General features: G+C 36.2%; 1 protein-coding gene across 1 annotated transcript in view; it reads right to left on the bottom strand.

The window, feature by feature from the left end:
- Positions 1–750: 750 nt before the first annotated feature.
- Positions 751–24313, bottom strand: part of LOC150091809 (propionyl-CoA carboxylase beta chain, mitochondrial-like) — a 247942-nt gene continuing 224379 nt past the window's right edge. Inside the window, exons 20-23 of the mRNA XM_090369822.1 lie at positions 18258–18365; positions 15573–15673; positions 13760–13958; positions 751–872 (exon numbers count right to left, since the gene is read on the bottom strand). Coding sequence (XP_090225948.1) covers positions 751–872; positions 13760–13958; positions 15573–15673; positions 18258–18365 — 530 coding nt within the window. The remainder of the gene's footprint in view (positions 873–13759; positions 13959–15572; positions 15674–18257; positions 18366–24313) is intronic.

Below are 24313 nucleotides of genomic sequence, written 5' to 3'. Positions count from 1 at the left end.
TGAGTACAAAATATCACCTTTCTCATTCAACTAGCTATCCTATTTTGGAAAAAACATATTTACAATACTGTTAGCATAATACACTTCAAGTTTACCAAAATAAAACTGGCTTTACCTTTGTAAAACATCTCTATCAATTTTGCATATATCACACTACCATTATTCTTGGATTTCTATGAATAAAATTGTTTCAGTATTAGTCTTATACCAAAAATAATGGAACTTAATGGAAAAATATTTGCTTTTGCATATAGTGCACTTATTATTTTTTAAGTGATAACAGCTACCTAGCCAGCATATGATAAAAGAAATTAGAAATATGATAAAAGGGGAAATGGTGCAATTTCTGGAACTGATTTTTTTCTACTTTAAGAATCTCAAACAATGTAAAAAAGAAATCAATACTATAATTGGAATAGCTAATGCTTACAGGACAATTAAATGTTACATACAAACCAAGAAATGATTGAAATTAATATGTACACATCATAAAAAGACAAGTGAAGTAAAAATAGTATTCTTCAATCTGTTCAAGTTGTTGATAATTCTGACATATTAATAATGGCACATTTTGTTGCAAAATAAAAAACGTATTTACAATCTTTTTTATTTTGCAACAAAATGTGAAACAAAAAAAAAAAAAATATATATATATATAGAGAGAGAGTGAGCTGGGATAAGTCTCACTCGAAAATTGAAACACGAAAATAAAAACTTATCAAATAAATTTTCCTATTTTGAACACAACCATTAAAGTGGAATATTTGCATGTTTTTTCCATGGATTGGAAAGTTTTTTGTTTTGTAGAAGTTCAAGATCACGGCACATTCGATATCTAGTGGTCTTGGGTTCAATAATATCATCCACAAATCCTATACAATAAATAATGCATTATCAATGGTAAGGATATTTCACCAAGCTATTAAAATAATAACATAAACCAATCAACTTATGTGCTTTCAATGTAATGATCCCAACAGTATAAAAAAAAAGTTACTAAAGACAAATATGAAAACCAATAAGACATCTGAAAATAACTAACAGTAAGCGAAACATGGTTCTGCATTATAAAGTATCTGATCTTGATTAATAATAAAAGAATGGTGAAAAAGGTGAAGTACATATTTGATATGAAATACACAACCACATTTGTCAGGTGTTGAGTAAATTTTTGAACCCTTGAATCTGTACAGTTGTTAAAATACTGATTTGGTAAAATGTTGCTATAATATAATTTTTGTTCTAAATTTTATTATTATAATTAATTTTATTAGATAGTATGAATCAGAGCTGTAATACTCAATATGTTCTACGTTGATAATAATATTAGTAAATTAATAAGAGGAGTAAACCTCAATATAGTACGTGGAACACTTCCGTATGATACCCTCCAGAAATTAAAACGGAAAAAACGAAAAAATCGACAACTTACCGGTACATTAAAGTAAAATATAAATAATTAAATAATCAATTTAACACAATTCAAAATCAATTCAAAACAATTAAAATTCAAATTAACGCAATTAAAAGAATCTAACGAAAATATTCACAACGATTTTCCTTCCTGAAGCTGACAATGCTTTTCGACCGACTGTCGTGATCACAGGAATGAAAATTACCGAATCAGGCTAAACCTGCAACTTAAATAGTGATTATGTGTCTTCGCGCATGCGCGTAAAGGTCCACGCATCGGAGATCAAATATGGCCGCCGAACATTAACAGAATTCTCGCGTAATTTAATTTCAACGGTTTCTGCAATTAATAGTCGCGTATAATTACGTTGAACGTTAAGTATTTTGGCCTCGTTAAATAAAAAAATATGTTTTTCGTTAATGGCATGAAAGGCTAATTCTGACGCTGCTGAACGAGAAGCACGAACTGAGGCTTCGTGTTGATTTACACGGATATTAAGAGAAAACCGCGTCGAACCCTGATAAGACGAGTCGCAATCACCGCAAGAAATGTTGTATACTAGATCATTAATTTGTGTTGCGAACGCCGAAAGAACCGAGCGATTGTTCAGTATAGTGTGTAACTTCCGTATAGGCCTAGCTATAATTTTAAATTCGGTATCTATAAAGAATCTGTTAAGCTGTTTGTGCCACTGTTCAACATATGGGACAGAAATAAAGTATTTTTTGATATTACTATTGTTGATTGGTGCAGTATTTTGTATCCTATCCTTAGCTTGTACCCTAATTCGATTTATTGTGTTAATGGGATAACCCCTGTTCAAGAATCTGCTAGTTAATATTTGTATTTCTGAGTCTAAAGCAGAATCCGTCGTTGAATATTTATAGGCATTTAGAAATTGATTAAAGATAATCGATCTTTTGTAGGTGAACGGGTGGTAGCTATTATAATGTAGAAGCATACCGGTGTTTGTGGGTTTTCGATAGATGCTAAATTGTATTTTGTAAGCGTGAAATTTAGAAAGTTTAATGACTTAGTATCCGTATCTTTCCTTTCCAATGTAAATTTGAGTCTAGAATGAATATTATTAAACGAATGTAAAATGTCTTGGATAGTACTACTATCAGTAATAACTAGAACATCGTCTAAATACCTCCCATAGTATGTGATACGGGGACGAAAAGGTGTCAAATGTATCTGCTCAATCGTTGAGAGATAGATCTCTGACATTAAGCCACTCAGGCTCAAACCCATTGGTAATCCAAAAATTTGTTTGTACACCTTGTCTCGAAAGGTGATGTAGTTAGCCTCAACTAATAGTTTAATTAAGTGAAAAATTTCCTTAATGGGCAGCTTCGTATAATTAATCGGTGTCGAGTTTTTATTTAACATATCCCAAATAATATCTAATGTGTATTCAACGTTTACATTCGTATATAATGAGGTAACATCTAATGAGAATAAATTGTCATTGTCGCCGAGTCTACAGTCTTTAAGATTATTAAATAATGTATCGTAATTCTTAATCCCAAATTGTATAACCTGTCTAAAAGGTTTTATAATATTATATACATGTGTGGCTAAGGCTGAAAATGCCGAGTTCCTGTAGGAAACAATAGGTCGAATCGGAAATCCAGGCTTGTGTAATTTTACCTGACCAAAAAGTGCAGGAATATTGTATGTTCTGGACTTTAATTCCTTCAACTGAACCATAGTAATGTAGTCGTTTTTACGATATGTGGTTAACGTTTTATTGTATTGATTTACCAAATTGGTAAACAGTGCCGGGTCCACTTCACTATAAGTGGAGGTATCAGACACAACTGAATCTAACTTATTAATATAATAATGTTTATCTAGTATTACCACTGTATCTCCTTTATCTGCCCTCTGTATAATAATGTCCTTATTTTCTCGAAGTTCTCGTAAAGCTGAACTGTCATGTGTATTCAATTTAGGAAGTCGCGTTTCTTTTATGTTATTCACTACTTGGTTAACTTGTTGAATAAATACATCTTTTTGTGGAACACTACGAAGTCCAAATTCAATATCAATTACGCATTGTTTTTTTGGCAGCTTTCGAGGTGGTAAATTATAATTTAATCCTTTGAATTGATTTTGAATTGTGTTAAATTGATTATTTAATTATTTATATTTTACTTTAATGTACCGGTAAGTTGTCGATTTTTTCGTTTTTTCTGTTTTAATTTCTGGAGGGTATCATACGGAAGTGTTCCACGTACTATATTGAGGTTTACTCCTCTTATTAATTTACTAATTAATTTTATTATAATTTGTTAAAATACAGCAAACCCCCACTATTTGCAGTCGCTAATTTAATATAAAATTAAACCTAAAAAAATGTGAATTTTAAAGCGCCGTGAACATATTCTGCCATAAACAAACATGGGCGTGCTAAAATCATCTTTCCCGGTCAAAACAGTGCTCAGTGGGTGGGAGAGAGGGGTGACAAAATTGTGAGCGTGGATGTTTCACACTAATCCTTGTTCAGCACGTGTTATGTGCTTGTCATGGACAGTTTCGCCGTTTGCTTTTAATTGATATGCTTATAAATTGAATAAATTTATCAATTTATAAATTGATATGTTTACAAAAGCGAAAAATCGACCGTTTTTTTTTTTTTTTTTTAATGTGAACCCCAAACAACAGAGGTATTAGAACCTATAGTACTTAGTACCATGCTTGGGTTGGAGCTTGAGAAGACGAAAGAAGATATTTGTTGACATTGGACTTGAACTTCTGTAGATTGCAATTTTCAGGAAATACGTACGAAGGAAGGTTGTTCCAGAAAACGGCAGTTGAATGAATAAATGAGGAAGATGAAAAGTTGGTTCTGTGGGTTTGAAGTTGGAGAGTAAATGGATGTTGGCTGGTGGTGGCACATGTTCGGACTGTTTTGAAAGAGAGAGCGGGAATTATAGAAGCCAATTCAGAAGAACAGTGCCCATGGAAGTATCTGTAGAAGAGGCATGCAGCAGAAACAGTACATCTATGAGAAAGCGAGTGGAGAGACTCTGTTAGAGATAAATCATTAATTAACCTAACTGCCTTCTTCTGAATGGAATGAAGAAGCCTGAGAAAGGTTTTGGGGGCACCACCCCAGATGTGGGAACAATATTCCATGGCACGGCGGATTTCCGATTTATACAGATTGAGCAGCTGTTTGGAAGAAAAGTAACGCCGAGAGAGAAAGAGAAAACCAAGTTTTTTTAGATGCAGAGGAAGCAATATTTGTAATGTGCTTGTGCCAAGAGAGATTAGAAGTCAGGGTAATCCCCAAAAGAGATATATCATTTTGCCTAGAAATCGGAGTGTCACTAAAGATAAGCATAGGAGCAGAAGAATCCTTTTTGCGAGATATAAGACAAGACTGAGTTTTAGAAGGGTTGAAATCAACTAAGTTGTCATTGCCCCACTGGAGAATTACCTGAAAATCGGCATTTAAGGAATTGGTAGCAGATTCTCGAGAAGTTGAAGCTGATTGAGCAGGACAAGGTTTCTCAAAATGGAAAATGGAATGCAATGTGCTATCATCGGCAAAACTATGGATAGGATTTCCAGTCAATGGAAGAAGGTCATTAATATACAAGAGGAAAAGAGTGGGGGAAAGAACTGAACCTTGGGGGGCTCTGGCATTAGTGGAGAAGTTAGAAGACAGAGAGTCTTCTACCATCACCCTCAGTGAGCGATCAGAGAGAAAACTGGATAACCAATTACTAAAAACAGTTGGCAAACCATAAGATGGAAGCTTGTTTAAAAGACCTTTATGCCAAACACTATCGAAAGCCTTTGAGATGTCAAGAGCAACTACTTGTGTTTCACCGAACCTTTCCATTGAATTAGTCCATAAATGGGTAACATAAGCCAGAATATCACCAGTGGATCGACACTGACGAAATCCATACTGGCGATCGTTGATCAGATGGAAGGTTTCTAGGTAGTTTAAGAGTTGGCGGTTAATTGATTTCTCCATTACTTTAGAAAGAGTAGAAGTAACTGCAATGGGACAATAATTGGATGGGAGGGATTTGTCACCCTTTTTAGGAACTGGCTGGATATGAGTAAATTTCCAAGCAGAAGGAAAAAGACCTTTGGAATGACAAAGTGAAAAAAGCGGGAAAGAATAGGAGTAAGTTCAGGAGCACAGGTTTTGAGAACAAGTGGAGAAATACCATCAAAACCTGGAGCTTTCTTAGCATCAAGATTCATCAAAATCCTTCTGATATCCTTTTGACGGAACACCACAGGAGGCATTGAATAGAACGTGTTGGGAATGGTGGGAGGTGTTTTACCAAGATCATTAATACATGAGTTGGAAGAAAAATGGGATGCTAGCAGGTCAGCTTTATCCTTGCCTGAAGTGACAATAGAGCCATCTGGTTTGGACAGAGGTGGGAGCAGAGATGGGCAAAAGTTGTGGCCAACAGCTTTGGCAAGAGACCAGAATGCTCGGCTACTATTAGGGCAAGAAGCAAGTTTTCTACTCTTAGCCTGTTCAAACTCTAGTTTGGACTGATTAATAACTGCTTTACAATTGTTGCGAGCTTTGGTGTAGGCAGAGAATGAAACTGAAGAATTAGAAACAAGCCAATTACGATATGCAACATTCTTCTCTTAAACAGCCTTAGCACATTTATTGGAAAACCAAGGTTTAGATAAAGGATGAGATTTTAAAGTGGAGTGTGGGATAAAGGATTCCATTCCTGCAAGAATAATTTCACTGATATGATCTGAGCAAACATTGACATCAGAAGTTTTGAAACAGTAATCCGACCAAGGAAAAGAAGAAAAGTCTCGCAGGTCATCCCATTTTGCATTCTTGTACTGCCAAACAGCACGAGGTTGGGAATAGCCATGAGATAAAGGTTCCATTGGAGAAGAGACAATCACCAAGTTGTGATCTGAAGTGCCTAAAGAACCTCTCACTTCAACCGTGTACTTAGAAGGGTTGCTTGTGAGAAAAAGATCAAGCGTATTCTTGTAGGTAAATGAACAATCTGTGCTAGGTCATTAGTAATTGCAAAAGCCTCAGCATCTCGACCTGCTGGGTCGGTGTGACTAGAAAACGGAATCCAGCTGGAGTTGTGAACATTAAAATCACCAAGGAAAATTACCTCACTGTTAGGAAAGTTGGTTGTTGTTGTTGTTTGGTTTTTAGGAGCATTAGCAACTAAGGCCATATTGCTCCGGAATATGCAGTGGTCATTCCCTGACCTTTCCGCATCCTCCATATTTGGTGGTGACAGGCTCGAACCCCAGTCTAATCAAGAAGCGTGTGGTACACACTGCTGCTCCTTCCCACCTGGCTACGGAGGCGCCGAGGAAAGTTGGACTGGAGAAAGTCAAGTTGTAAAGAGAGGAAATCAAAGAGCTCCAAGTGATTAGTGGAGTTGGGAGAATGGTAGAGACAACAGATGAATTTAACACAATGAGGTAGAGAGATTTTAAGCCAGAGAAGATCAAAGAGAGGAGATTCCAAATTGCCAAGTCTCTAACAGGGAATATCAGAATGGAGATATGCAGAAGTACCACCTTTGAGGCGAAAGGAATCATACAGCGAATAATTTGGGCATCTGAGATGAGCAGTAATTGAATCAACCGATAACTGAGATTCTGTCAGAAAAAGTACATGGGGTTTGGCAGACTGCAAGTGGAAATGAACATCGTTGAGATTAGAATTGAGACCAAGTATATTTGTGAAATGAATTAGGAAGTGCTTGGGAGGTTTAGATCCTTTCAGTGTTTTGCAGTGTGCTAGTGTAAACAGACTTTTTTGAGTGTGTTAATGGTTAAAAGAAAGTGACTTTATTGTGGACAAGTTCTTTTCTAACCACTACAAAAATGTGGCTACGAATAACAAGGGAATTGTGAAAAGATCAAAGGTGATGACATTAGCGGGTGGAAGTGTCTCGTCAGTTACAAAACATTATAAAATCAATGAGTCAATGGTACGATCAATCAAGAATCGGAAGAAAAAATCCGCCGTAGTGTCCATGAAAATGTGCTAATTGCTTCAAAAATTTGCTCTGTAACTCGTGATGTTAAATTAGAAAAAATGGAAAAAGCTTTAAATCTGTGGATAGAAAACCAAACTCAAAATAAAATTCCGTTAATTTCACTCATCATTCGTGAAAAGGCAAAACACCTTTATCAACACTTTAGCGAAACTGGTGATATCTTTTAAACCAGCAAAGGCACTAGTTTGAAAGATTTGTTTGAAATTTCTAATAAATATTACATTTAATATGAAATTGTTTCTTATTTTCATTTCGATTCCTTATGTTTGTATTCCACTATGTACTGTCTATGTACAGTCATATTATGAAGGTATATATAATACATATATAGACAAAATTTTAGACTAGTTTTTCTTATATATTTCATACTTTGGAACAGAAACCTTTTATTACTATGGGAACCATAACTCAGTATTTGCGGAATTTCTCAATTCTGCAAATTTGCGGAATTCCCCGTGAATAGTGGGGGTTTACTGTATTTGATTCTCTGCAATTATCTATCATTTATTAATGAATTTGAAATGGATGCTTATCAAAAACCCATCTCATAGCTCTCAATAACCATTCATTGCAATCATGATTTTGCAATGAATCCTGCAGCCGTAAACAGCAGTTCCAACTTGCCTTTATTCTATTCTTTCATCATTAATGTAACTTAATTACCTTTACATTTTAAAATTACATTTATTCATATTCATAATCATTCATTACGTTCAAAACTGTAAACTGTTCATACAAACAAAAATATACTCAAAACATTTTAAAAGTAGGATTTACAAATAAACAGTTATAATGACAATCACAAAGAATACAACACAGCTGGTACTCTATAAAAAACATTGAAAAATGAAAAAAATGCAAAATTCAAGTGCAAAAGTATCTGACATTCAACAACTGAATTAGTAAAACCCCAAAAGCCTATGTGGTTTTTGGGATTTTTTTTATGGATTTTCATCTCTTGACTAACATTTGGTTTTTAACAGAAAATCAAATGTTAATCAAGAAATTATACGATTAAAGAGAAAGTATATGATTAAAATTAGTGAAAGAGAAACATACTGTAATATAGCCCTGATTTGTAGGAGAACTAGGGATGCCAGAAATTTATCAAACTTTAATGAAAAGCTAAATGACTTTGTGGTAACTGAAAGGAAAGTGGAGGAGAAATTGTTGAGAATGGAGATAAAAAAAAGAACTTCAGGCATATGGAATCTATCCAATTACATTAAGAGAGGCAGCAAAGGAAGTAAGCACACCCTTAGCCATAATTAGAGAGCATCCTTGGATTCAGAGGAGGTCCCTATGGACTGGAGATGTGCGAATATATCCCCAATTCATAAAGGGGGATCAAAAGGCACCATGAGTAATTACAGACCTGTTAGCTTAATGTATGTTCCAGGGTAAATAATGGAAACATTGGTTAAAGAAGTAATGCAGGATCATTTGTTATTATTTTGTTTGTTTGTTTGTTTTTGTTATTTGGTTTTTAGGAGCATTAGCAACTAAGGTCATATTGCTCCGGGGATATGCCGTGGTCATTTCCTAACCTTTCCACATCCTCCGTATTTGGTGGTCACGGACTCAAACCCCGATCTGATCAAGAAGCATGTGCTACGCACTGCTGCTCCTGCCCACCTGGCTACGGAGGGGCCTCAGGATTATTTGGACAGGCAATTATATTGCAATCACAGAATGGATTTGTTAAGGGGGTAATCTTGTCTAACCAATCTGATAGGTTACTATGATGCAGTGACCAAGGAACTGGATGCAAAAAATAATTTTGAAGTCATATATTTGGATTTCAGGAAAGCTTTTTATACTGTTGCACATAAAAGACTGCTGTACAAACTGGAGCAATGTGGCATTAAGGGAAAGTTACTGCTATGAATAAACAGATGGTTAAGTGGAAGAAGACAGAGAGTGGTTATCAATGGGCACTGCTCTTCATGGACTAATGTTATTAGTGGAGATCCCCAAGGGTTCAGTGCTGGGCCCACTGTTGTTTTCAATATATATCAACGTTACTGATGAAGGTTTATCAGGCGTAATGTCTTAGTGTGCAGATGATACAAAGGTTGGCAGGGTGGTTAATGACAGTCATCAGGGTGAGCTACTGCAACAAGATCTAGAAAAATTGGGTTGATAGGCAGAAAAGTGGCAGTTAAAGTTTAACTTTGACAAATGCAAAGTACTGAAAATGGGTAGCAGTAACCCCAGAGTAACTTATCAACTGTGTGGTACTACACTCTGGGTAGTGGAGAATGAAAAAGACCCAGGGGTAACTGTGCAGTCAGACATGCTGCCAGGCCAGCTCACAGGGTTTTGTCAATGATATACAGAAACTTTGCTAGCAGGGATAAGGAGGTGATTATCCCATTGTATAAAGCCATGCTTAGGCCACATCTTGAGTACTGTATAGTACTCGACCTGAGGCCTCACTTTAGGAAGTTGTTGTTGTTGTTGTTGTTGTTTGTTATTTAGGAGTATTAGCAACTAAGGCCATATTGCTCCGGGATATGCAGTGGTCATTCCCTGACCTTTCCGCATCCTCCATATTTGGTGGTGACAGGCTCGAACCCCGGTCTAATCAAGAAGTGTGCTATGCACTGCTGCTCCTTCCCACCTGGCTATGGAGGCACCTCTTTAGGAAGTATGTAGATCTGCTGGAACAAGTACAGAGAAGGGCAACCAGATTGGTGAAGGAAACAAAAGGGTGTTCTTACCTAGAAAGGCTTCAGTTCTGCAAATTGTAGTGTCTCAAGACTAGGCATCTGCAGAGAGATCTGATTATGTTATATCTGTTATGTGACAGTACTATGTCCTTGCTATAAAATTACCTGTGTATTGTCGTGTTTGTATTTTTATAAATTTATAAGCTAAAAATTATTATAAACTTAATAAGAATACTTCTAACCTTAATTATACCCATCAGAATTACAGAAAAGAATATTTAGTGTTTATATCAATGAAATGAACACAATGGCAATTGGTTCGTTGCATTACAATTGGTTCACTGTACAATCAAATCACGTTACGATGGACTCACCATAGTAAAGTACCGTTCACTATACAACGTGTAGTAAGCGCCGGTCATTGTGATCACGTTTGTGAATTGAATTTTAATTCTGTTCACAATGCAATTCTATTCAAATTCTATTAAGCAGCGATTCTAATTAGCAAAAATAGGAGGAATATTATCCACAGGCTATAAAAGTAAAGATATATTAAGCACAAATTTACCTTTTATTACATTGCCAATTAAAAAAGTAAATGATAAGTGAAAATTGGAAGAATATATGTGATAATTGGAATAATATACACGATAATCAGAATAATTAATATGTACTGTAATACAAAGGGTACTAGGAAAGTTTTGTAATACAGCTTAGTTTATTTAATTTTTTCAAAGTAATTTCCTCTACCTTCAATACACCTCTCCATCCTCCGAAACCAATCTTTAAACCAGTTCTGCCAAGTTTCACTAGGGAGTAAAGCACACTCGTTGTCCCAAGCCCGTAGAAGGTCCTCATCACTGGAAAACCGCCCCCCTTTTAGCTTCATTTTCACATGCGGGAACAGTGCAAAGTCGCAGGGAGCAAGGTCTGGACTGTAGGGAGGGTGCTCGAGAAGTTTCAGTCCTGTCGTGGTCAAATATTCGGTGCAGGCTTTGGCGCGGTGAGCTGGAGCATTTTCGTGATGGAGGTACCAGGTGTCCATTCTTGACTTTGGCCGCAGGTTCTTCATAGATCCAATGACTTTAGGCAGGCATTGTTCAGTATACCACTTAGCTGTGACTGTCTTCTGCGTGTCCAAAACGACACGTTCCACAATTCCACTCGATTTGAAAAATACAGCTATCATTTTCTTCTTTACAGATCGGGATTTTCTGACAATTACGGGTGTGTCGTCATCATCAAAGACCCAAACTTTGTTTTGAGCCTTGGTCGGCAGATCGTAATAGTACAGCCAAGTCTCGTCACCTGTAACGATGTTGTTCACATACCGAGATTGTCCCTTATCAAACTTTTTTAACATCTCCCGGCACCAAGTCACACGTCGTGTCATCTGCTCTTCAGTCAGTTGATGGGGCACCGAGAGAGAACAAAGTTTCTTCACGTGCAAATGATCTTGCAGAATTGAACGAATTGCTGGTGCATTTAGGCCCAAAGTATCCTCTGTCTGTTGGTAGGTCACTCGCCTGTTTTCTTCAAGCATTTTCCTCGCAGCAGTAACGTTTTCCTCCGTAACTGACGTTCGTGGTCTTCCCAGCCTCTCAGAATCCTCCAGAGTGAAATTTCCCCTTTGGAATTCTCTATACCACCTGAATATCGTTGTACGATGTGGACAATCATCATCTAGTGCAAGAGTCATTTCTTCTAAGCACTGGTCTATGGTTAAACCACGCACGAAATTATACCGCAAAACTGTCCTTATCTCATTTCGTGACCACGATGCTATCGCAAGCACTTTACACTCTCACTACTAATGAATAACTGAGCCCATCGACTTGGCGCGGTGGCTACTATGCACGTATGAACATGTCTCAACATGCAGCAACAAGCAGCTTCCTGTGATTCATTGTTGCGTCATATTGCAAAACTTTCCTAGTACCCTTTGTATGTACATACTAACTAGTTGACATTTCTGTTCACTGACATTTGTGGGTGGGGGTTAAAATTTAAAACAGTAAAAAGATAAACAATCAATAACAAATAAATGGCATACACAAATTGCAAGTAACACGATACACGCAAGTGAGAACGGAGTAACAAGTTACAAAGCTTTAAAAATAGGAATGAAGAGAAGATTCTGAAAAGTAATTTTTTTATGTGATTGAAGATTCCATGGAAGTGTGAACACATTTCACCATAATAACCCACAGAATTCCAGCTGTCGGTATTATCGCAAATTCAATAAGATCAAGTTTACTATCCATTTATGATAGATTGCACTAACAGAAAAGCCCAATAAACAGATTACGGCTAATTGTTTTTATTGTTTTATGGTTGTGACCTCCGGAAATCCGACCGAACCATGTGGTACGGTCGGAGACAATCGTAGGGTAATCTCCAGTGCTGCGGTCTCCTTCCCTGATTAAACAGCATGTTGTCCCAATTAAGCGAAGTAAACCCCTGGCTATTTTCTCAATTGGGTTCTGTTTTTTAAGATTTGCCCCAAATAAACGGCTGCCCCAATTACCCGGAATCCACTGTACTTAAAAGAAAAAAAAAAAAAAAAAAAAAAAAAAACATAATTAAGAACTAAAATGAATTTGTGAAAAAAAAAAAAAAAAAAGCTGAAAGCTGAAAAATAGGGTTTTTTTTAATTTTTTTATTGAAAACCCCAAACACGAAAGGTATTAGAACCTATAGCACTTAGTACCGTGCTTGGGTTGGAGGTGGAGAAGACGAAAGAAGATATTTGTTGACGTTAGACTTGAACTTCTGTAGACTGTAATTTTCAGGAAATACATATGAAGGAAGGTTGTTCCAGAAAACAGCAGTTGAATAAATAAACGAGGAAGATGAAAAGTTGGTTCTGTGAGTTTGAAGTTGGACAGCAAATGGGTGTTGGCGGCACGTGTTCGGACTGTTTTGAAAGAGAGAGAGCGGGAATTATAGAAGCTAATTCAGAAGAACAGTGCCCATGGAAGTATCTGAAGAAAAGGCATGCAGCAGAAACAGTATGTCTATGAGACAGTGAGTGGAGAGAATCTGTTAGAGATGAGTCATTAATTAACATAACTGCCTTCTTCTAAATGGAATCTAAAAGCCTGAGAGAGGTTTTGGGGGCACTGCCCCAGATGTGGGAACAATATTCCATGGTAGGGCGGATTTGCGATTTGTACAGACTGAACAGCTGTTTGAAAGAAAAGTAATACTGACAGCAAAAGAGAAAACCAAGTTTTTTAGGTGCAGAGGAAGCAATATTTGTAATTTGCTTGTGCCAAGAGAGATTAGAAGTCAGGGTAATCCCCAAAAGAGATATATCAACTTGCCTAGAAATTGGAGTGTCACCAAAGATAAGAATAAGAGCAGAAGAATTCAGTTGTACATAAGGCAAATGTGGTTCCTTTAATAATATTGAATAATATTATTCAATATTATTCTAATATATCAAATAATAACTAAATTTTAGTAAACAAGTAGGGTACTATTTAGGCAACAACTATATCAATTTAATAATTGTAATTTCAAGTTGAAAATAAAAATTCTGTCACAAGTGTCAGTATTATGAATTAATTTTTTTTCCCTTTTATTTGTCTTACTAATACTAAGTTATAGCCCTTCACTGTAATTACACTTACCTCTGACAGCTGCAGGAAAAGGATTACCAAATTTATCCATATATTCCTGAACATATTTCTCTACATCTGTTTTTCCTCTATAAATAATAGATATAGCACCTTTAGCACCCATCACTGCTATTTCTGCAGTAGGCCATGCATAATTTATATCTCCTCTTAAATGCTTTGAACTCATTACATCATAAGCTCCACCATATGCCTAAATATAAAGAAAGGTTATCAGTTAAAAAAAACACTGAATTCAGTTGTACATAAGGCAAATGTGGTTCCTTTAATAATATTGAATAACATTATTCAATATTATTCTACTATATCAAATAACAACTAAATTTTAGTAAACAAGTGGGGTACTACTTAAATGCAAGTATTAAAATAGTTTGAGAAAAGGAACGTTCCTTTATCATATTTTTTTTTAATATTTTTACTGTATGGGGACTTTTTGTTCCCTCCAGTAACAGTGGCACAGCATGGGCTTATTATAATTTAATTTTTCATTTTTAATTTAGAATCACCCGAAGGCAAACCTTCTATTAATTAAAAGCTTAAAGAAACTACCATCACAGTTATTTCAAAGCCTAGACTCTACTCAATCACTCTGACAACCTTGCTCTAACAATGACAATGTTTTGAACACAACTTTGGAGTTTTTTATTAAGCTTGGGAATAGCTTCTGCTGTGTCTTGCCATGCTAGTGGTTACTTCAGTCCTAAGACACTGAATTGCAAAATAGAGCAATTTCAAAAATGTCAAGTTGGCAAAGCAGGTATCAGAAGATAGCAGCCAACAGAGGCCATAGATATATCTGATGATATTCTGCTGAAAGAGCTTTTGAAATTTCAGAGAAGTTTTATTTCAGATGGCATGTTAATCTGTTTGAACTCAAATAATGTAAAGAAATGTCTGAAAATATCAAAGGAGAATGAACAAGATAAAATGATCTGGCAAGCCAAGCACATTTTGAGTGGTAATGTCATTCTGATAATCTCTACAAATAGTGGGGGGGGGGGTCAAAACAAAGGTGGTTAATATATGCAATTGCTATCTATAAGGTCTTGCATAGCCTTGGTTTCTCTAGTACAGCCACAAATAACAAGCACAATATGGCACCAATGAACACAAATCGAGCTTGGAATGGTGCATTGTCCTTCATTCTTGGACATGTCTGAGACAGCGAGGAGTTCCATGGAGCACCAAGTTATACTACACTTTTTATATTGGACAGCTAAGCATGAGTTTGGAGAATGCGGAGAAAATTCTATTTACTAGAGTGCATTCTTAAAAGTGCAATCTAGAGGAGGTATCATGACAAGTATGCAGGGCCTGCTTCTCATCACTTGGACTTAGCTCATTACTTGTGTTACCTACAACCCTCATAGCCATGTCCATGGAATAAATTTATCTGTGCCAGCATAATAAAACACTGTACCAAAAAGCCAGACTTACAGGCATTTGATTTGGCCTGGCCAGATTAAAGTACTGAAATTAATTTGTAGAACATCACTAGAATGTGATGGAACACCATATCAGAACAGAGCTAAGATGACTCTCTCTTTCCAACTGTGTAGCTGAAAACTGTTTAAAGGACAGAGTGAAACAGATCCTGCCACTATAAACTGGTCATAAGAATTCCCAAAATAAGTACAGCTTCTGTTAAGGCAAATGTGTGCCCACTCAATTTCCTCTATAAGCATTCATTTTCTTGAAAAGTACTTGTGTCTGAATACTTTTTAAAGCATATGTCTCATAGAGCTGTTTAGACAAGAGCACATCTAATCCTTTATATAACATTAGAAAATGTTATCCTTACACCTACCTTTCTTGTTATAACAGTTATTTTTGGAACTGTGGCTTCTGCAAAGGCATAGAGCAACTTGGCACCATGTCGAATGATACCACCATATTCTTGAGCAGTACCTATAAGATAATATAAAGCACAAGCAAATAAAGCAATTTTAATTTTAAATATTTAACATTAGGGCATACCCTAATGTTAAATATTTAACATTATGCAAGAAATTGGATTAACATGAATTGAACAGTTGAAGTCTAATTCCAAGATAATTCAGATAATCAAAGTTGTTAATATTTCTAAACCAACATAATGCAATTTCTGTGGCTTTAGTTCAATTTAATTCAAATACAATATACAAGTTCTATGGATGGTTTAATGGTTGGAAGGTATCAACCATCTTTGCTAACATTAAGTTTATTATGTGTGAGTGTGTCATACCATTGCATTCACAATTTCCACACAGAGATTCCAGCTTTCCTGCTCTAATTTATTAGCTCTACAACAGATGCCTTATAAAGTAATTTTTCCACTTTGAATGAATGCATTTTGTTACCTATGTTTACCACCATACAATATTTACATTGTCATTTTTTTATATTCTTTTCTTCATTGTAACCATTGCCCTCCATGTTTGCTCCACTGGTAATCTTTCATTTGAAAATAATTCAAACCAAAGATTAGTAGTGTGGACTCTGAAAATCAGCAGTGGAGTTTCTTAGAATGTTTATGTTTCGAATGCAGATATTTGTATTTATGTGTTTTTTTCTTGATTAGAGCTTCCATTTTCTGTGGAACTCTCAATTTACATTGAAATTTATACATCAGGATTTAAAGCTTGACACTTGCTAATGCAGCAGTACAGTAGTATGTGCGTGTGTGTGTTTGAGTTGACCGTGGTTCAATTACATGTGATCACAAAATATAGTAATGTTCTTGCATTCTCAATCTTGTGAACTTCTCTAACCATATATGGCTGTCATGGAGTATAAATAGAAAATTTATTTATTTACTTACACTGGAATTTTTTTTGCATTTTTCATTCTTATTTTACATTTCTAGCTTGTCAATGCTTCCCTAAGTAAAAGATCACCTTTACCGTTTATATTTAGATTTACTTATAATATTTTTTGTTCCTATTTCATATTTTTTGATTCATCAAGACTTCAAAAACCTGTAATCAGTGTACAGTGTATTCCTGTTCTTGTAAGGTGAAAGAAATGATATTCTTGATGTGCAATATACTGGAAGAAAATAATGAATGTAGTAATTTTGGTGAAGATTCTGAAGAATCAAAAAGATTTTCTATCATTCAAGTAGTGAAGAGTTAGAAGCTGAGGATGATACTTCCAGAATTGAATTTACAAATGAATTGAATACTTGGGAATAAGCAAACAGCACTCCCCCAAAGCCTACCCACCCACCCTTGTGTATTTTAAAGTCAAAATGCTTTGATAATTTCTGAGTTAAGTATTCAGTAAGAAAAGAAAATTTATGGTCTGAGATTATGAAGATGTTTTTATATTGTTTTGCATGTAAATCTATTGCAAGTGTTAATTTTCAGCAATTTTTGCAGTTTTAAATAAAACTACAATGTAATGGACTGACTTGTCAGCTGATCTACTAGTTCATCTATTGGACTAGATCAAACAAATTTTGTTTGGTCAAGATTTCATTTAATAAAGCATTGATAATGTCAAAAGATACAGACCTAACTGTTTCAAGTTAATTTACATAAGAGATAAGATTTGAGTGATAAAAGAAAGATTATAAAATAGAATAGAATATAATATGGTTAATTAATGTATACCTTTGGGGACACTATATCAAATCTTTTAAGGCTTTTATAGTCATTAGACAGCACAACAGTCCTATTTCTAAGATTAAATTAGTACATTTTTAAGAGTGGAGCGGTTGGGAAAATCAGTGGGTGTGCATTAGTATATTGAATAAAGTTTGCTGCATACTTCTGTGATGGGCTGGGTAGCTGAATATCTCTTAGAACAGTGTTTCTCAACTTTTCAAGTCATATACCCTTTTCAAACCATCAGTTGGTACGTACAACTGTGTTTCAAACACAGTTGGTATGTTACCCTGGGATTACTGTTACCTATATGTACCCTTAGCCATTTTGATCAATGTATTCCTAATTCCTGAAATTCTGAAATGAAATTTCATACTTTTATGTTAGATGACTAAAAATAGAAGGAGCAATAAAAGCTTTGCCCTGTATTTCAGAACTACTGCTGTAGATAACTAAAAATAAAAGATGCAACAAAAGCTTTGCACTATATTTTATAACCAGTACAGTTTTTTTTTTAATTACAACTAGGAGGTTTTGCCCCCTGCTCGCTTCTTTTGATAAAATAAAATACTTACAGAAGTTTTCGATCCTCAGCTACGAATACATAAATACGTTATATGTGGAAATCAAGAATGGTACTGTGTGGTCATGCTAGATAAACAAAGCGCATGCACGAGGTTTATTTAGCATGACCACACTAAAACAGAAGCTTGTTTTACCACAGTAAAACAAGCTTCTGTTACGTATTTTAGTATTTGTTATGTATTACCACATAACCCGCATCCCTCTTCTCCCATTGGCTGAATAAATATCACTAGGAGGAAAATTATTTTAATGTATAAAAAGATTATCTATTTTTACAAGAAAGCTTCATTTCTTCCAACTAAATTTGAAGGTAGACTTACCAGGCAAAAATCCAGGAACATCGACAAATGTTATGATAGGTATATTGAATGCATCACAAAAACGAACAAATCGAGCACCTTTCACTGATGCATTTATATCAAGACAACCTTGAAAAAGCCAGAAAAGTTTAGATGAAAATTTTAAAATAATGCAATTTGAAATTTATAAGAAAACTGATAATGGATTTATACAATAAACTGTGTTGTTTTAATAAAGCACTCAAACCTACATTGGTATAATTATGTTTATTTCCAAATTGGTGAGCAAGTTCTTGTGACTGAAGTGACCTTTTGTGATGGTGATATTGGAAAGATAGCTGTCACTGAAAAAGTGGTAAGAAAATATTATTAAAACATTTGACTCCATTATGTACATATTTCTAATTCGGAAGTAAACATATTTTTACCAACGTAGGTGTGAGTGCTTTATTATCTTCAAACAAATGAACAGTATTTTAATTGTTTTACTTAGTTATAATGACAGAAAATAAGAATGTTTTTTCTGTTCCTCATGTAATATAATCAATTTGGATAAATTTTTATAAGGAAAATGCAAATTTGGATTCAAAATTTTAACTATCGTCCTAAATGTTTGAGGAAACAGAACTGCAAGGTAATATTACAAGGGAAGATGGTGAGTCATGTCTCTTGTTTACATTTTCGCTGAAACAATCAAACAAAAGGTACTTATTGAGCAAAATGATGTTTTATTCCTGTGAAATAAAAGTACTCAATCTAATACTGTTTCTGTGCATTGTATGGCAAATTTTAAACATTTATTTCAAAATAGAACAGAATTGGGTGAATAAACAAGGACTGTCTTATTTTTGCAGGGAATTAGTACTAAAACATTGAGGGAAAGCACTGCTCCCTCAATAAGAAACATGTGTGAACATTATTTCTGTTGAAAATTGGGAGAGTAGTTTAGTGCTCCATTTCTGCTGCAAATGTGTGAATTTCGAGGCTTGTATGAAGGGCAAAGGAAAGTGTACATGACTGACATTCCCAGGGAGCAAAAGGAGAGTAATGGAGAGCTATTTGTGTTTAACTAACATTTATGGTTGAAGCCATAAATGTCAGTTGAGCAGAAACATCCACAGGAATGCTCTTATATGAACTTTGGGAGCATCCCTAAGGGACAACAGGTGAAGCACCACATATCAGTGCAGATTGTATTAGCATATGATGCAAGAAATGAAGCTTATATAGCATCAGCCAAAAAAAAAAAAAAAAAAACACACACGCTTCCCATTCCCTCCAAAAGTTTGTCTAGTTCTTTCCTGAATTTATTTAAGCTATCAACTTCCATACAGTTGCAAAAGGCAAATTTCCGCACATCTATTCTGCAACTGTCTTTCCTCAATTTGAATTTATGCCCCCTCAAGTGCATAATCTGAGCAAGAGGAAGAATCGCATCAGCACTGAGTTTGCTAAAACCATTCAAAGCCTTAAACACCTCAATCAGATCACCTTGTAGGTGCCTAGTCTCCAGACCCAGCAATTTGCAAAACTGAAGCCTTTCCCGGTAAGAGCATACCTTTGTTCTTATTACCAATAGCGCAGCTCTACATCCATCCTAAAATGAGGCCTCCAGACCTGTACACCATGTTCAAGGTGTGGCCTGACCATTGCCTCTGATTATACAAAGGGATAATCACCTCCTTATTCCTACTAGCAAAATTCCTGTATATCATTGACACGACTCCATGACCTGCCCTGGAAGTCTGTCTGCACTGCTGAAAACACTTCACATCTGACTGCACAATTACCCACAGGTCTTTTTCATTCTCCATTATGCTGAGCGTTGTACAACACAGTTGGTACATTACCCTGGGATTACTGTTACCTATATGCAGTATTTTGCATTTGCCAATGTTAAACTAACAGTTGCCTAACCTCTCTAGATTCTGTTGGAGTAGCATACTGTAATTAACAACCCTGTCAACATTTGTATCATCTGCAAACTTAGACATTAAGCCTGATATACATTCATCAATTTCATTGATAAATATAGAAAACAACAATGGGCCTAACACCAAACACTGGGGGACTCCACTAATAACATTAGTCCACGAAGAGTAGTGTCCATTGATTAACACTCTCTGTCTTCTCCCATTCGACCATTCCTTTTTCCATAGTAGCAACTTATCCTTAATTTCACATTGCTCCAATTTGTACAGCAGTCTTTTAAGTGCAACAGTATCAAAAGCCTTCCTGAAATCCATGTATATGATGTAAAAATTATTTTTTGAATCCAGTTCCTTTGTGACCACATCGTAGTATCCAATCAAATTGATCAGGCAAGGTTTTCTCCTTAACAAACCCATGTTGCATCCAAACTATAACTGCAGTCTTGTCTAGACGAACCTGCCCTGCAGCACTTCTTTGACCAGTGACTCCATTAGTTTTCCTGGAACAAAAGTTAAACTAACAGGTCTGTAATTACTCATGTCACCTTTGATACCCCTTTGTGAATTGAGGATACATTTGCACTTCTCCAGTCTGTGGGGACCTCCCCTGAATCCAAGGATGCTCTCATAATTATGACTAAGGGTTTCCTTATGACTTTTCCTGCCTGCACTTCCCTAGAGAATTCCTCATGTGTGAATGTAGATGCAAAATACTTACTACCTTTTCAGCTACCTGAGGAGGATCATCAACAGCTGAACCATCAATGTCAAGTGGACCAGTCTGATTCATCCTCTTCCTTCTAGAGTTTACATAAGTAAAGAAGTCTTTGCATCCTTTGCCAAAGATTTTTGTAATCTGCCTTTACTTGCCTAACCTCCTTTGTAACTTGATTACAGATAGCTTATATCTACCACAGGTTTCTGTGTCACCTGATAATTCATATGCATTCCATGAATTTTTATTTTTTGTCTTGAGTCTCATTAGTTCATATAACATCCATTTAGGCCTAAACCCTGAACAGTATTTCTTAGTTGATATGAAAAGCCTAGTAGCTTCCAAGATTACTTCCTTCAATGCTTCCCATTTAGAATTTGTTGTTGGTAATATCATCAGTTGGTTTCATTGTATAGAATTTAAAAACTGTCTGAGTCCTTTACAATAGCAAAAACCCTTCCCTTTACTCCTGATGGTAGTTACATCTTTAAATAAATTCCATGTCAATACACTGTGATCACTGCCATCTAGTGGTTCCTTTATCTGCAGATTCTTAATGCATGAATAATCACTACTGATAATCACATGAAGAGTATTACTCCCTCTGATTGCCTCTCGAACATGCTGCTGTAGAAAGCTCATTCAATAAATCCACAAAAACCTTGCTAGTTTGGCTGTAACCAATTCAAAAGTTCCAGTCAATATCTGGAAAGTTAAAATCTCCCATTATAAGACATTCTGATTTAATGGCCCACTCTATTTCTCTGTACAGCTGTTCATTGTACTCATCAGGCCTAAAGCACACTCCTATTCTAATTTTTTGCTTTTCCAGTGCTTATGTCACAGCAAACTGACTCAACATTGCACTGACCACCCTGTCAACTGGATGCACTGCCTTATATTTTATGTTTCATAACTAACAGCATGACCCCTCTTTCCTTCCTATCCTCTTTGTCCTTTCTGTACATCTTTTCTGTTACCTTTCCTAAACATCTAATTTTCATTTTCCAGGAAAGTCACTTCCTTCTCCTCCTCTTTTTTCCTTCCCTCCCTTTCTCCACTATTTCTCCCACTTATTCCTGTTTCAGTTCTCAAAAGTACACTCGGGGGGTTTTCAAGTAATTTCTGAAAGCTCCAATAAGAGTCTTGTGTACAGTCCCTGGTATGTCTACAGATGGCAAGGGATGGGGGTCAAGGGGCGGAGGACCACGTGTTCCCCCGCACCCTGGCCGCAAAGTTGCCAGGTACCATACTCAACATTCAACAGAACCACACACACACACACTGCCGGTTTTGGCACATGCCTTACAGACGAAATTATGGCATAAAGGGAGCACCCTTGAGACCACCTGAAAAAAAAAAATTTTGAATACTTAGTCCTTTTTGTACACATTGTACTCCCCATATTCAAATTCTGCATTCCTTATATCTGTGTGACATCGTCTCTGATAGCCCAAAAATGTCTACATTTGATGTCATGACCAGCTGTCTTGATGTCTTCAAATTTATTTACTACACTCCTAGCATTGGTGTATATGCAAGTATACATGCACCTGTTCATACTCTTAGTTACCCTAACACAGCCCATGTATTTGCTTGTTCCATGATGATTCCCAGCAGTCTTTGAAATCCCTGGCAGACTGCTTTCCAGGCTGCTGCTCGTCCCAACAGAAGCAGTGCAAGAATCACTTTCACCTCTGCCTGCGGCTATTGTTGATCTATTAGTCTGTGTAGCCCTCCAAGCTAGCAGTTTTCTGACCACCTAGCACTGTCTCAATAGCATCAGCAGATATTCTAGCACCATTTCTATTTAAGTATATCTCATCCACAAAGACCAATAGATTGACAGTAGCCACTGGCAGAGGTGAAAGAGATTCTTGCACTGCTTCTATTAGAATGAGCAGAAGCCTGAAAAACAAGATGCATGATATTTCAGAGACTGCTGGGAGCCATTGCAGTAAAAGTAAACACATGGGTTGTGTTAGGGTAGCTAAGAATAGAAACAGGTGCAGGTATACTTGTGTGTACACCAATGCTAGGAGTTTAGTAAACAAATTTGATGCATTTGAGGTATTGCTCAAAACATCAAAGGCAGATATTGTTGGGATATCAGAGACGTGGTGTCACACAGATATAAGGGATGCAGAACTGGAATTTGGGGAGTACAACGTCTACAGAAAGGATAGACAGGATAGGAATGGGGGGAGGGGTTATGCTATTAGTTAAGAAACACATAAAAACCAAGGAAGTGAAGCCAGTCGACATCGCTGGACAGTGCAGTGTTGAGTCATTTTGGTGTGACATAAGCATTGGGAGATCAAAATTGAGAGTAGGAGTGTGCTATAGGCCTAATGACTCTGATGAGTATAATAAGAAACTGTACAGGGAAATAGAGTGGGCCAGTATATCAGAGAGTCTTGTAATGGGAGATTTTAATTTCCCAGATATTGACTGGAATTTGGGGGCTGGTCACTCACACACTAGCAGGGCTTTTGTGGATTTATTGGATGATTGTTTTCTACATCAGCATGTTCAGGAGGCAACTAGAGGGAGTAATACTCTTGATTTGATTATCAGCAGTGATTCTTCATGCATTAAGAATCTGCAGATAAATGAACCACTAGGTGGCAGTGATCACAGTGTGTTGAAGTGGGATTTACTCAAAGAGGTAACTACCATTAGGGGTAAAGGGAATGGGTTATTGCTTCCGTAAAGGCGACTATGATGGACTGAGACAGTATTTAAAATCTATACAGTGGGACCAACTGATGATGTTACCAACAGCAAATTCAAAATGGGAAGCATTCAAAGAACTTATCTTGGAAGCTACTAGGTTTTACATACCAACTAAGAAATATTGTTCAAGGTTTAGGCCAAAATGGATGTCAGATGAACTAATGAGGCATATGGCAGAGAAGAAAAATGCATGGGATACTTACAAATTAACACATGACACAGAAGCCTATGATAGATACAAGTTGATATGCAACTAAGTTACAAAGGAGGTTAGGCAGGCGAAGGCAGATTACGAGAAATCCTTGGCAAGGGATGCAAAGAAAAACAGCAAAGAGTTCTTTACTTATGTAAACTCTAGAAGGAAGGGGATGAATCAGATTGGTCCACTTGATATTGATGGGTCAACTGTTGATGATCCTGCTCAGGTAGCTAACAAACTAAATGAATATTTTGCATCGACATTCACACATGAGGAGTTATTCAGCGAGGGGAATGCCAGAGGTGTATTCAACTCTAGCAGTAAGCTACAGAATCTTGAAATAACTGGGAGTAAAGTGGAGGAGAAATTGTTGAAGATAAACACAAGAAAGGCACCCGGGGTGGATAGGATCTATCCAGTTATATTAAAGGAGGCAGCAAAGGAAGTAAGCAAACCCTTAGCCATAATTATGAGAGCTTCTTTGGACTCAGGGGAG

This window comes from Mastigoproctus giganteus, chromosome 1 (genome assembly GCF_048544385.1).
Source record: "Mastigoproctus giganteus isolate SK-2022 chromosome 1, ASM4854438v1, whole genome shotgun sequence".
Taxonomy (NCBI): domain Eukaryota; kingdom Metazoa; phylum Arthropoda; class Arachnida; order Uropygi; family Thelyphonidae; genus Mastigoproctus; species Mastigoproctus giganteus.
The sequence above is the reverse complement of the archived record's forward strand: the minus strand, read 5'-3'. Positions and strand labels throughout refer to the sequence as shown.